At 35.3% G+C, this 13,830-nt stretch overlaps 1 protein-coding gene across 1 annotated transcript in view; it reads right to left on the minus strand.

The window, feature by feature from the left end:
• Positions 1-471: 471 nt before the first annotated feature.
• Positions 472-13,830, minus strand: part of APPBP2 (amyloid beta precursor protein binding protein 2) — a 71,734-nt gene continuing 58,375 nt past the window's right edge. The window contains exons 6-13 of the mRNA XM_007464902.1: positions 11,749-11,838; positions 10,438-10,505; positions 10,250-10,355; positions 9,341-9,465; positions 6,620-6,705; positions 4,710-4,900; positions 3,253-3,418; positions 472-1,025 (exon numbers count right to left, since the gene is read on the minus strand). Coding sequence (XP_007464964.1) covers positions 772-1,025; positions 3,253-3,418; positions 4,710-4,900; positions 6,620-6,705; positions 9,341-9,465; positions 10,250-10,355; positions 10,438-10,505; positions 11,749-11,838 — 1,086 coding nt within the window. The 3' untranslated portion in view covers positions 472-771. The remainder of the gene's footprint in view (positions 1,026-3,252; positions 3,419-4,709; positions 4,901-6,619; positions 6,706-9,340; positions 9,466-10,249; positions 10,356-10,437; positions 10,506-11,748; positions 11,839-13,830) is intronic.

The following is a 13,830-nucleotide window of genomic DNA, read 5'->3' on the forward strand; positions in this document are numbered from 1 at the left end:
ATAACCCCTTTCTACATTAGGCTGGTCCTTTTCCGATCCTCCTGGTCCTGTTAGCAAACGCTATCAGAGCATCTTGCATTTTTGTACCCCAAAAAACACAACAAAACCAAAACAACCAAAGAGTTAAAACTGCTGGTTTATCAGCTTTCCTGTTACTTACAGATCAACACTGGTCCAGTTCAGATGAATCTGACAGTCCTTCCCTTGTAATAGAGCTCTGGAGTGGTTGTATCCACTTCTCTGGGTAAGGTAGCCAAACCTAAGTCTGGATGTCCCTCTTCTATTAGTACTTGTGTTAACTTTTCTATACTGCATATAAAGATTTTCCCCATAAAATTTCTTTACAATACAGTATTGAATACCTCCTCAAGGAAGAATTATATGTTAAAAAGTTGTTAAAATCATCCTTACATAATAAGAATGCAACTCTTTTAAACTCTTAAATAGTTTTATTTAGGGGTTCTTTTTTTCTTTCAGGCTTTCTGCAAAATGAATTGTTTTTTAAAAAGAAAAAAAAATTCCTATTGTTTGTTCTACTAGGTTGAAAATATGGGCCAGATTACTTACACATGCGGTACATGCTGAATATAACTTAATATATGCTTATTCCTACGGACACTCTGCAAGATAGGGATCACCCAAATAGGGTCAATGGACTGGACCAGTGTTTCAATGCAAATTCCAGCCCCGAAAAAACAACATGATTTTGATTTCACAGTATGAATTCCCTGGAATCTGGGAAAAGGTAAATTAGTTAACTGAGGTCCTCCCTCAGCAGCTCGGTCCCTCAACATTCTGAGAAATCAGGAAGGACTGCACCACTTCTTCAGTGGACTGGGGGCTGGTGTTGACATCTTCAAGAGCATCGGTCACTGAATACTGCCGATCTCGCAGCCGGTTCCAGTTAGACAGAACATTGTGATATTCAAACACTTTCTCGTAATTTCCAACGGAGTTGTAAAGTTTAATGAGACCTCGGTAATCATATTCTAGTCCACTGTAGCCTTCACCAAAAAGTTTCTTCCCTGAAAGTAAACAGAAAAAGAAAGGAAACTCGAATGAATAATGAAATAACAAGTAGTTTCCACAACACAAGCTCAGATCTTTAAAATAAGGTGGCTTCGTTTTATTCCCTTAAAAGGAATAGATTCAATTCTTTTATCAGCATTCACCAACATAATCCTAACCATAATCTACCTCTAAGACTTAAAAGAGATCTAAAGAATGGCAGCACCTTCAACAGTAGAAAAATACATATGCACAAGGCTATTTATTACAGCATTGTTTATAAGTGCGAAATATTAGAAACAAATGAAGATTTGTTTCATTCAACTATGGAACATCCACTCAACTATGGAACATCCATTCAAGGCATACTATGCAGCTATAAACAGAGGAGGGAGCTCCCAGCTCTTTATGAACTGACATGGAGTCATTTATAGGGTATATGTTGAGTTAAAAAAAAAAACAAAGTACAAAAAAGTACCAAGAGTTTGCCACCTTTTATGTATAAAAGGGACAATAAAATATTTATGTATCTGAACATTTGTGCAAAAAGATACACAGAAAATATGGGACTTCCAGGACTGAGCAAGGTAATATATTATGGACAATGAGCAATCTCACACACATGGATATATGATTTATTGGCAAAGGTAGCACAGCAGAGGGGAAAGGACAGTTCTTTGAAAAAATGGTCCTGGTCAACTGTATATCCATACGGAGGGAAAAAAAGGCGCGGGGTGGGGGATTTGATTGCTACCTTACAACATAAACAAAAATCAGTTTCAGGACTGTGGATCTAAATGTGAATGGTAAAATAAAGTTTCCAGAAGATAATCTTCCAAAAGAGTATCTCCATGACTTTGGGGTAGGAAAAGATTTCCTAAACAGAAAATATAAAGTGTTAACCATAAAAGAAAAGAGCAATATTTGATTACATTAAAATCTAAGAATTTCTGGTCTTTGAAAGGCACCATTAAGAAATAAGAAGTAGGGACCTTCCTGGTGGCGCAGTGGGTTAAGACTCCATGCTCCCAATGCAGGGGGCCCGGGTTTGATCCCTGGTTAGGGAACTATATCCCACATGCATGCTGCAATGAAGAGTTCGCACGTGGACTTCCCTGGTGGTGCTTTGGTTAAGAATCCGCCTGCCAATGTAGGGGACACGGGTTCAAGCCCTGATCCGGGAAGATCCCACATGCCATGGAGCATCTTAGCCCATGCACAACTACTGAGCCTGCGCTCTAGAGCCCGCGAGCCACAACTACTGAAGCCCATGTGCCTACAGCCCATGCTCTGCAACAAGAGAAGCCACCTCGATGAGAAGCCCGTGCACCGCAACGAAGAGTAGCCCCCACTCGCCACAACTAGAGAAAGCCTGCGCGCAGCAACAAAGACCCAATGCAGCCAAAAATAAATAAATAAATAAAATTTTTTTAAAAAGACAGAGTTCGCACATCACAACTAAGGAGTCCGCCTGCCGCAACTAAGTCCCGGTACAACCAATCAAAAAAGAAAGAAAGGGAGGGAGGGAGGGAGGAAGGAAGGAAGAAGCAGTAGAGTGAGAGTTATCTGCAACACATTTAACCAACAGATACATCCAAAGTATATGAAGAACTTCTATAAATCAATAAGAAAATGACAGACAAGTCAATATAAAAATGGGGAAGAGTTTTAATAGGCACAACATTCAGATGATGACCACAGTATCTTATTTTGTAATAGGGCTGAACTGAAAACAATTCAAATGTTCCAAATATCCATTAACAGTATAATGGATTAAATAATGATATACTAATCCAATACAATATTACACAGCACTGGAAATTAACAAGCAACAGTGATATGAACAACACAGATGTATCTCACAACTGATGTTCACCAAAAGAAACCAGGCATATAAAAATATACATTGTATGATTTCATTTATATCAAGTTAAAAAACAGGTAAACTGGGTCTATGTTAAAATCAGAAGAAGGGAGAGGACGGGCTGGGGGTAGTGTTTACACAAATATTTTGAAATAACTACTTTTGCCTTTACTTGACACTCTACTGTCATATTTCTTACTAGTAGCTTCAACATCAATAAATAATCTTTAGCAAAATGTTTCAGATGATTTTTGAGTGGTTCCTGGATATCCTTAGCAGCTCTAAACTCATTTAAGTCTTAATAATAACACCTCTCTATACAACATATAAGACATGTTGATCTCTAACCAATTGACTAAGAAAAATTTAAAGTAACATACCAATTGCTATAGATCGCAAATAAAGTTTCTCAGCATTTTCATACTGATTCATGTCATAATTATATAAAGAAGCCAGATGTCCCACTGAAAGGGCAACTTCATAATCTTCTTGACCAAGAAGTTGCTCTTTAATCTGAATTGCTTTGATGTGCATTTCTTCCGCTTCCTGAAAAACAATTAAGGTTTATTAACCATTAGATTATACTTTTTCTTATGTCAACAATTCTTACCCCATGAGTAAGATTCTTCTAAATGCCAAAGATGTCTTATGGAGGGCATAAGGTAATCTGATCAGAGAACACACTATATTCTTCCAAAAGTTGCCTACAGGAAGCCTTACTGGTTTGGGGAAGCTGTGCACATAAGCTGATGAAAGTAATAGTGTCCGATACCAAAATGACAAAAGAAAACCTGTCCTTGTAATAAAAAATTGTTAGAAGAAATTAACATCAAAATATTCTAAAATCAGAATTTCTTCTTTCAGTTAATACACTCTAAAATTTAACTGAACCTTGTTAAGAAACTACACTATAGTATGTTATTTTACATAGAAGTACACTTTATTTTATTTTTTTGAGTTTTGACAATTTTTATTCCAACAAACCAAACTCAGGTTAATTGAGGAATGTGTAAACTGATTTTTAGATAAAAATGAATGTCTTAAGCAGCAACTCTCATCCCTTCCTTATTGTGACCCTGTAATGGACAATAATAAGAATCTATGACCCAAAACTCTAAAAGGGAACTAAATTCAGTAAATTTTTATCACTACAATTAATAACACTTGCAATATCTTATATTTCTTGCATACCTATTATGTGGCAGGCATTCTCCTAAGTGCTGTACTTAAACTACTAGCTAAGAGCTATGTTTTAAGTCTAACTATAATAACTGTTTTAGTCTTTATGGTTTGATATATTTATTTTTCTAGGGTCTGTATTTTTTAATTTTATTTATATTTTGACTGTCTTTTTAAAAAAAATTTATTTTTATTTATTTATGACTTTTGGCTGCGGTGGGGCTTCGTTGCTGCGTGCGGGCTTTCTCTAGTTGAGACGAGCGGGGGCTACTCTTCGTCGCAGTGTGCGGGCTTCTCATTGCAGTGGCCGCTCCTGTTACGGAGCATGGGCTCTAGGCGCGCAGGCTTCAGTAGTTGTGGCTCACGGGCTTAGCTGCTCCGCGGCATGTGGGATTTTCCCAGACCAGGGCTCGAACCCGTGTCCCCTGCATTGGCAGGTGGATTCTTAACCACTGCACCACCAGGGAAGCCCCTGTCGTTTTATACTAGCCATTTTCTCAATTCTTATGTGAAATAATGTAGGAGTATAATAAACGTATACCTTATTATTTAAGATTACTAAAGAAGCATTATTTAAGATTTACTTATTATTTAAGATTATACTTTATTACCTAAGATTATTTACAGAGAGAAAAATATAGTAAAATGTGCTTCAAACCTTAAATTTTCTCATTGACTGATAAAGTCTTCCAAGGTTTCCATAGTGTTTTGCAGTCTGTACATTAAATTCCCCAAAAGCTTTTTTAGCTAGCTGGAGTGAAGACAGGTGCAAATCATGAGCTTCTTGAAGCAACCTCTGTTCAGTTTCTTTATTATGACAGTCAATTGCAATCTCCTCTAAAATAAGTGCTGAATAAGAAGGCAATAAAATTAGTGCATTTCCAAACTATGTATCAAAGCTAATCAGAACATAAAATTTAAAACTAAATTTTACAGATGTTAGTTGTATACACTTATATATGCTTATGGTTTAGAACCATAAACCATATCCCATGCCACAGAACTGGTAAAGATGAAAGTATTCCATTTTAATGAAAAAATACACTTTTGGTCATTCTATTTTGCACAGTATAATGAATTTCAAATTTAAGAAAAACAATGGTATACAACAAATTATTTTGTAGAATTACTCTCTATTTTACCAGACCTGTTATGCTTTGCTGATGTGAATTTGTTGTTTAAGCAAATACAAGGAAGACAAGAATAAAGAGGCAAATTTTTTAAAGTTGTGAAAAAGTTGTCAAGGAGTACCTAAGCACTGCTGAAAATTTTGAAACCACACTTTGTAAATTATATAACCTTTAACTAAATACAACTAAAAGAACTGGTTTCCTCCTAACTCACTTGACCAATCAAACCAGTCAAGAAGATAATTTAACTTCAAAGTCCCATTCAAGACCCTCAAATTCCATTTAAAGTCTTAAAAACACATATTCTTTTACCAGGCAATTTTATTTCTAGGAAAATTGTCCATGGGCACAAAAGTAAAAAGAGATTTAGTTCACTGTAGCATTTTTAAAGAACAAAAGGTTAAAAAACAATTTAAAGGTCCAATAAGACAGGTGAGGTTAAGAACATTAGAAAAAAAGATATATACCTACATGTACTGAAATGGGAAAATGTTGATAATATATTAATTGAACAAAGCAGATTATAGAACTAAAAAAAATTATTCACTCATTTCAGCGTTTGAAGAAAGAAAAGTTTAAAAGAATATTCACCAAATGTTGATTCTGGATCGATGAGATTTCAGGTAACTTAATTTTTTCTCTTTTCTAACTTTTAATTTTTGACATTAATCAGGTATTACTTGCATGACTTTAAAAATGCAAACCTAGAGGGGAGGTAAAACCCAGTTCCAGAATTAAGGTAAAAGTTATCCAACATGCATGGAACTACCACATGGGTGACCCAATCATGTTGGCAAAATGAAAGCCTTGGTAGTGATTTGCAGAAGAGTTAATAAGAAAAGAAGAAAGTGGTATGTGGTAAGAGCCTTACAACATTAAGGGTAACCTGATATGAAACTGAGTTTCAGAAGCTTGCATGATAAAACTGAAGGTTTGAGAAAAACCCATCTTCAGTTTCCCACCCTTGTCACTGCACAGTAATAATTTGTGATTTCTTCCATCCTCTCCTCAAAAGAAAGGACTGACTGAATGAATGAATGAGTGAAAGGAAAGAGAGGAAGGAAGGTAGGAAAAGGTAAAGAAAGAGGCAAAAGAAATGTACTCTGGCCTATTAACAATGTTATATGAGAGACGTGAACAACCTTTCATTATGAACCACTGTAAATTCTTAGAGTTGTAGGCAAATACTTTAAATCAGTGAATTGGCTATTTTAGTAATATGCAGTCTAATCCTGAGGAAATAAACAAATACCCCTATTTTATACCATATACCATCGATTTTAAAGTTATCAGAGAGTAGACATCTATTATAATTGACAGTGAAAGAAATCTTAAAAAAAACCAACATACATATATATATATATACACACATATATATATGTGTGTGTATATATATATATATATATATATATATATGAGACTAGATTACAAAGGGTACCTTTCACCCTCTTTGAAGAAGCCAAAAGAAGATGATCTTCAGGTAGGATGTGGGTAATGATACCAATAGCTCTTTCTGCATGAAATCTGCAATACAGATAGATATACTCTGGCATTTCTTTTCTTTTAAGTTACAAATAATTTAAGCATTAAAAAAAATCACAATTTATAATACTGAGAGAATTTCTAAAACTATCTGTGGAAAAGGACCAGTTTTTTTTTTTTTTAAAGTTCCAATCTTTTGTAGACTGAACTTTTAAACATCCAGTGGATTCCCATCTCCCTCAGAATCAACTGTGAAGTTGCTATCACTGCCTATAAGGCTCAATATAATATGATCTTACACTGGGCTACCTCTCTGACCTCATCTCCTACCATTCTCAGAAACAATCCCCTCTTTTCCTTCCAGGCACACAGGAACTGCAGTTTTCTGAACACATAAAGCATGTGCTCACCTATGACTCCTGTACTCGCTCTACTGTCTCTCTGTAATGGCTGTCCCCTGAATATCCACATGGCTTACCCTCACTGAAGTTTTTCCAGACCAGCCTATACAAAAGTCCCTAAAAAAATCTACCATCACTCTTTAAACTCTTAGCTTACTTTATTCTCCTTCATAGCATGTATTCTCACCTGACATGTTTGGTTATTTGTTCATGGCCCATCTCGTCAAACAGAAAGCAAGCTGTTTGTCTATTTTATCTGCCAGATAATCTCAAACAACTCCACGCCTTCTATTCCCAGCTTCCAGGTAATCACTAATTTTCTCAGATCTGTCTTCCAGCTCACTGTCTCTTTAGTTGTGTCTAATCTGCTGTTTAACTTGTCTACTGAGTTTTAATGTCAATGACTATTTTCCACTTCCAGCTATTATGTTTTTTATAATAAAAGTGCTTATTAAGACAATTCATACCAACACAATTCACCCATTTAAAGTGTACAACTGAAGGTTTTTAGTATATTACAGAGTTATGTACCCATCACAATTAATTTCAGAATATTTTCATCACCTCAGAAAGAAACCTTGTGCCCTTTAGGAGTCACTTCGTTTTCCTCCAACTCCACCAGCCCTAGGCAACCACCAACTTACTTTCTGTTTCTACTCATTTGCCTGTATCTAGACAGCTCATATAAATGAAATAATACAATATGTGGTCCTTTGTAACTGGCTGCTTTCACTTAGCACAACGTCTTAAAGGTTCATTCATGCTGTAGGATGTATCAGTTGTTTTATTTTTTTAATTGAAGTAGAGTTGATTTATAATGTTGTGTTAGTTTCAGGTTTAAGGCCAAGTGATTCAGTTATAGATACATATATATTGATTTTTTTTCAGATTCTTTTTCCCTTATAGGTTATTACAAAATACTGAGTATAGTTCCCTCAGTTGTTTTATTTTCAAATCTGCCTTTTTTTCTTCATTTTCCCTCCAAAATATTACTGATTCCTTCTTTTATATCAGTGCCAGCACATTTTTTTCTGTAAAGGGCCATATAGTAAATATCTCAGATTATGCGGCTACACTCTGTCCCAGCTACTCAACTCTGCTGTTATAGCATAAAAGCAACCATAGACAATACATGAGTGCATGAGCATTGCTATGTTCCAATAAACCTTTATTTTGCCTTCAGGCCATAGTTTGCCAACCCGTTTTATATCTTTAAACATTTAAGAAACCTTACTTTATAGTATCAGCCATAAAGTTCTGTTAACTGATATTTTTAGTGTTCTAATCTTGATCATTATGTCTGCTGGCTCACCCATGGGGGAAATGTTTCCTTATTTAAATATTTTTTATGATGAGTTCATCTCAGGTACAGCTAGATCTATGGGAAGTCTGTATGGCTTGGATGGAAGGTTAATTATTTCCAAGAGTTTTGCATTTTCTCCTGAAAAGCATCCCAGGAGAACTAGCAGTCCTAAAGTGCTTCTTAATGTTTTCCTCAGTTTGGGGGTTCCTGCATGCATGATGCCCAAACACAACGTAGACATCTATAAATTGTAAATTCCCCTGTGAGGCTCCTTTTTTTTCAACTGAGGGCCCAACTTAAGTTGGACAAATTTCCATGTCACCTCTCTTGCCAGTGGGCAGTTTTTTCCCCTAGTCTACTCTCTCCGAGGGTGTAGCCTTGATCTTGGCTTCATGTGAGGGTTTCACTTCTAAGCCACAGCTTCCTATGGGCTAAATGCCTTGTCTCTTAAACCCAGGATTGCTGTTCAACCAAGGTTTCAGAAACTTCTAAGCCTTCTAAGCCTTTCCACCCCAGAACACTCATACTGTAGTTCATGCCTACCCTTTTTGAATTTTAGTCCATTACTGGCCCTTGGGGATTTCTTCTCTCTCTTACAAGCTCAGTTATGCATTTAAAAAGATGATTGTTACATTATTCAGTATTTCTGCATGTTATGAGCAAGTTTTTAGGTTAAGTCTGTCATTTAACCAGACACTACTGTATTAGTCAAAGAAAAATTACTGAAGGAGACACTTAAAAAATAAGTCATATTCTATATGGAGATCTATGTCTCAACATTAAACCACATAAGATCTAAACAAATACCTTATAAATTGATATGATTTTAAATGACTTCAAGAACATTTTAGGTATCTTATTCAAGTTCAAATTTAATCCATAAGATACACTGAAAAGTATTGTATTAGGAAAAAACAAAACAAAATATAGCAACAGTATTTAATCCCCCACTGAAAAGGAAAGTGGAACTTACAGTGCATTGTCAAATTTCCCAGAGCTATACTGGTGAACATAAGAAGAATAAGCCAAGTCTTCATGGGCTGTTGCTACATGGATATTTTTGCCACCAAACACTGACTGCCGAATGTCAAGGGCTGCCTGAAAGAGTCATGAGAATAACTGGTAATACTGTGAATCCTTAAAACACCACCCAGTTAAATTAAGCATCCTAGTAATTTAAATATAGATTCTATATACTCAATCCCATCAGTTTTGAAAAAAGTCCTACAGTATTTAAATCACAACAGAACATAAAATTCACCTACAGCCTGATTTTCTAAAGAGTAAGTTTGACTTAAAAGGCAATGGCTTGGCCGCTGAGCCTGCGCGTCCGGAGCCTGTGCTCCGCAACAGGAGAGGCCACGGCAGTGGGAAAAAAAAAAAAAGGCAATGGCTTAATAATAAAATCATTCACATGTCTTAGGAATTACATTAGTGTTTTTCTCTATGTCCTCTTCGGAAGTAAACTATAAAATCAAGGATACCTTGTCCGGAGTGATGGCATAACACATCATTTTCCTGAGACTGACTGAGATAAGGCCTAAAATAATTGCTATCAAGCCTCCTTGCTACTACAAAGGCAGCTATAATGATTTGAGCTAAATCAACAACAAAGACAAGCCATCATCTCAGTAAATGAAAAATGGAAAACTACTCTTAAATACTAACCCACAACCCCCGAACTTTTTTCCTGGATGATACTCTTTAATTCCTAAAACATTAAGTTTTAAGCCTTCTAGGTATTATTTAGTAAAATAATGGAGTACCATATATGAGGAAGGGCTCAGAAAGAGTTATTTTTAGATAGTGGTTTATACATCACAAATTACAGGTCAGCTAGTCAATTTAGGTTGAAAGAAAAAAAGTGTAACTATTAACATACCTGATAAATTGCAACAGACTGACAGATATTATCTACATTGAGTAAGTAGAACCCATAATCTAGCAGTGTATCAGAATATTTTGGGTGTTTGGATCCAAAATGATCCCTATAAAAAGATACAAAACTATTAGGATATATAAAGTAGAAAGAAACAATTTGAAATGGTATTTTTAATAACAATCACCTACCGTGCCAAATATACTGCATGCTTAATTAACTGTTCTGCCTTCTTAAATTCACGTTTTACAACACAAGCCTAAAGATAAAGTGAAAAATTGTTAAATAACTCTGAAACAGTTAATTAGTATGTTGAAACAAGTATGGCTTATATTGATATAGTCAAACTATAATGGTTGAAAAAAAGCATCTTCAAACATAAATAGAATGGCTCTATTTGTAATTTCTTTCCTTCCAAGTATTTGAAAATTCCATTATAAACAGATCTGTACATATCCTGGGAAACTACAAAACTTAAAATTTTGATAGTCATGCCCAGAAGAAACCTGTTATAACAAAGTTACCTTAAAAAGCTGGTATATTCCCATCCTTACATATTATTAAAACAGAGGCGGGGAGGGTTTGCCGTATTATTTTCTAAGGTATTTATATCCCCGTTCTACAGTGGCTTACAACTATTTTGTAGTTTTCCATCTAATAACTTTTAAATGCACAGAATTCCAAGTATTCCTATTACTTCTTAAAATATTTTGATTCATGAGACAGCCAGTAGTCTTTAACTGTAAATATTATTTGCATACAGAAATGTAAATCTTGCATATATATTAAGCTGTCTTTATATTAAATGTATATTCAATGTTTTAAATTAATTAAAAACATATTAATGTCTCTTCTAGCTCTAATAATAACCTGAATATTTATGCTGTTTACTTGCTCTAAAATGACTTATTTCATAAATTTCGCAGATATCTTAAACTCTTCTAAATCTATAATTTTAGAATAATTCTTCTAATTGAAATTTCCATAAGTAAAACCAACCAAAATGGAATATTCAAAACTGAAAAACCTCTGGGTAGAAAGAGTATATCTGAAAAGTGCATCAATGCTTCAAAGCCTCAGTGTACCAAAGCAGCAATTTTAAAATATTACTAAATGGCTTCAAAGACTTAATGCATTTTTTTTTTACAGAGTAAGAAGAAACTAGAGTAAAAATCAAATAAGTATTGCCTACCAAGTCAAGAAAAAAAAGCTATCACACTGTGACACTGCCAATACTGTGACTAAAAGATTTAATACCAGGCTATTTTTTAGGAGAAAAGTGACGAAAGCCCATACATACAACCATGACATAAGGAATTCAGGTTGCTGTAGAGGTTTAAGAAAGAAGCCAGACTTCTAAAACTGAGCAGAGAAACTTAGAAAATAGACTTTGTTATCCATGAGTATGCAATACCTGATTTGTTAAATAGTAGGTTAATTTACACAAATTTAAAGCTTACTAAATACTATAATCCATTTAATAATTTCAACATTATATTCACCTTAGAAGCTTGTCTTAAAACATCCACCACGACTTTGACTGGTAAGCCTGTTGTGATTTCTTTCATTGCCTCAATGCACCATTTGTATGCCTAAAAAATATTTACAGAAGAGCAAAACCTGTGATATATCACATTGACAATATTTAACGAAGTGATTATGAATTTTTCCTGCAAGCTTACAAGTACTTGAATAAGAACACATACTAAATATTTACACTTAAAATTTTCTCTCAGAGGCTGAGTCTTCTTGAAAGTGTAAGCTTGTTACATTTTTCTTTGGATATGTGACACATATTCAGGAAATCAGAGGCATGTTCTTTGTGGCCCAGAAGCCTTTGCACATACCGTTCCCTCTGCCTTAAAATACATTCCCCTCCGCCCTCCGACCCCTTAAACCACCTAAGTTGTCCTTCAGGTTTCAGCCCTAGACTAGGTTTCCTGTACTTTCCTTCCCCTACTGTAACACTTATTATTTTGTATCTTAATTGCTTGTTTAGTTGAGTGCTTAATTTGTGCCAGTTACTCTTCTAAGCACTTTATGTGCACTAACACATTTAATTGACACAACACCCCTTTGAGATATGTACTATTATTATAGGAAAATGAGGTGCAGAGAGGTTAAGTACTAGGCAATGTGCTGGCACATAGGTATCTATTGGGGAGCACAACAGAAAATGTCCTTCGTCTCCTAGTGCTTAGTGGGGGAAAAAAGCAAAATAAATGACTTTAGATAGTAAGAACTGCTTCAAAGAAACAAAATAATATTATGAAGGGATCACAAAAAATGTGGGGAAAACAAATTGAAAATATCAGAAAGTAAACATCTGTTTTCCTCTGTAAGCTTCCACCTCTTCCATTCCACCTAAAAGATGTAGCTATTCAGAAGCCATTTTGATACAAAAAGGAAATATATGAGATTTAGGCCAAAAAACCTGATTTGTTTGTAAGATACTAAATAAGCTGATTTTGTTCCAGAATAATAAGGTAAAATCTGTGGTAAGTTGTAAGTAATACTGCTTTTAAAATATTTACTGCCCCTCCTCGGGGAAAGATAAAGTTCCCTTCCACATTAAAGACGAGAATGGTTATGTGAGTTCCTTTAGCCAAAATATTAATTAAAATATAAGCAGAGGTGAAACATGGCATTTCTGGGAGAAAGCTCTAAGAACCAGTAATCCCTTCCCCATAATGTTTCTGCCTCTGCTCAAGGCTGGTAATGTTCTAGATACAGGCTGCTCCACAACACAGGGTTTTGATCAAAGTATAGATAGGATGTTAAGCAGAGCCACAGAGATATAAGATGGGATGTAGCATGAGCAAGAAATAAACTTTTATTATTCCAAGTCAGTGCTGTTTGGAGGTTGATACTACCTTAGCATAACCTAGCCTACATGGACTAATAACAGAATATGGTGATAATTCATCAAACTATTGATATATCCTCAAGATTTGCGTACTTTTCTGTAGATACAACGACAAATTTATAAACTATCAAGATTATCCAAGAAACATCTATAGACTTAAATATTCCTCATGAATGTGTGAGCTGCAAAGATCATGAATAAGACACAGTACAACACACCAATTCAAATGTTCAGAAAGAAAATAACTGTCAATTAAATAGTAACTGCCCAGTAAAGAAAGTGGAAACTGGTGGGACTTCCCTGGTGGTCCAGTGGGTAAGACTCTGCCCTCCCAATGCAGGAGCCCTGGGTTCGATCTCTGGATGGGGAACTAGATCCCACATGAGGCAAATATGAGCCCGCATGCCGCAACTAAACATGCCGCAGCGAGGATCCTGAGTGCCGCAATGAAGACCCAGTGCAGCCAAAATAAGTAAATAAATAAAAATAAATATTAAAAAAAAAAAGAAAGAAACGGGTGAATAAAAGGTACTTTTCTTCCACTGAATACATCGGTGAGTCTGGACATATTAAGGTGGGTCTGGAGCTGAGTACATGAGTAAAAAATGGCAAGAAATGACTCACTTTATAGAACAGAAAGAAGGATGCAGGGCAGTATGAAAAACGAGGATGAAAAGAAACAATGAAAGAGGAAACAGAGATGGCCAAGATGAGGAGG

The sequence above is a fragment of the Lipotes vexillifer genome, unplaced genomic scaffold, assembly GCF_000442215.2.
Source record: "Lipotes vexillifer unplaced genomic scaffold, Lipotes_vexillifer_v1.1 scaffold788, whole genome shotgun sequence".
NCBI lineage: Eukaryota > Metazoa > Chordata > Mammalia > Artiodactyla > Lipotidae > Lipotes > Lipotes vexillifer.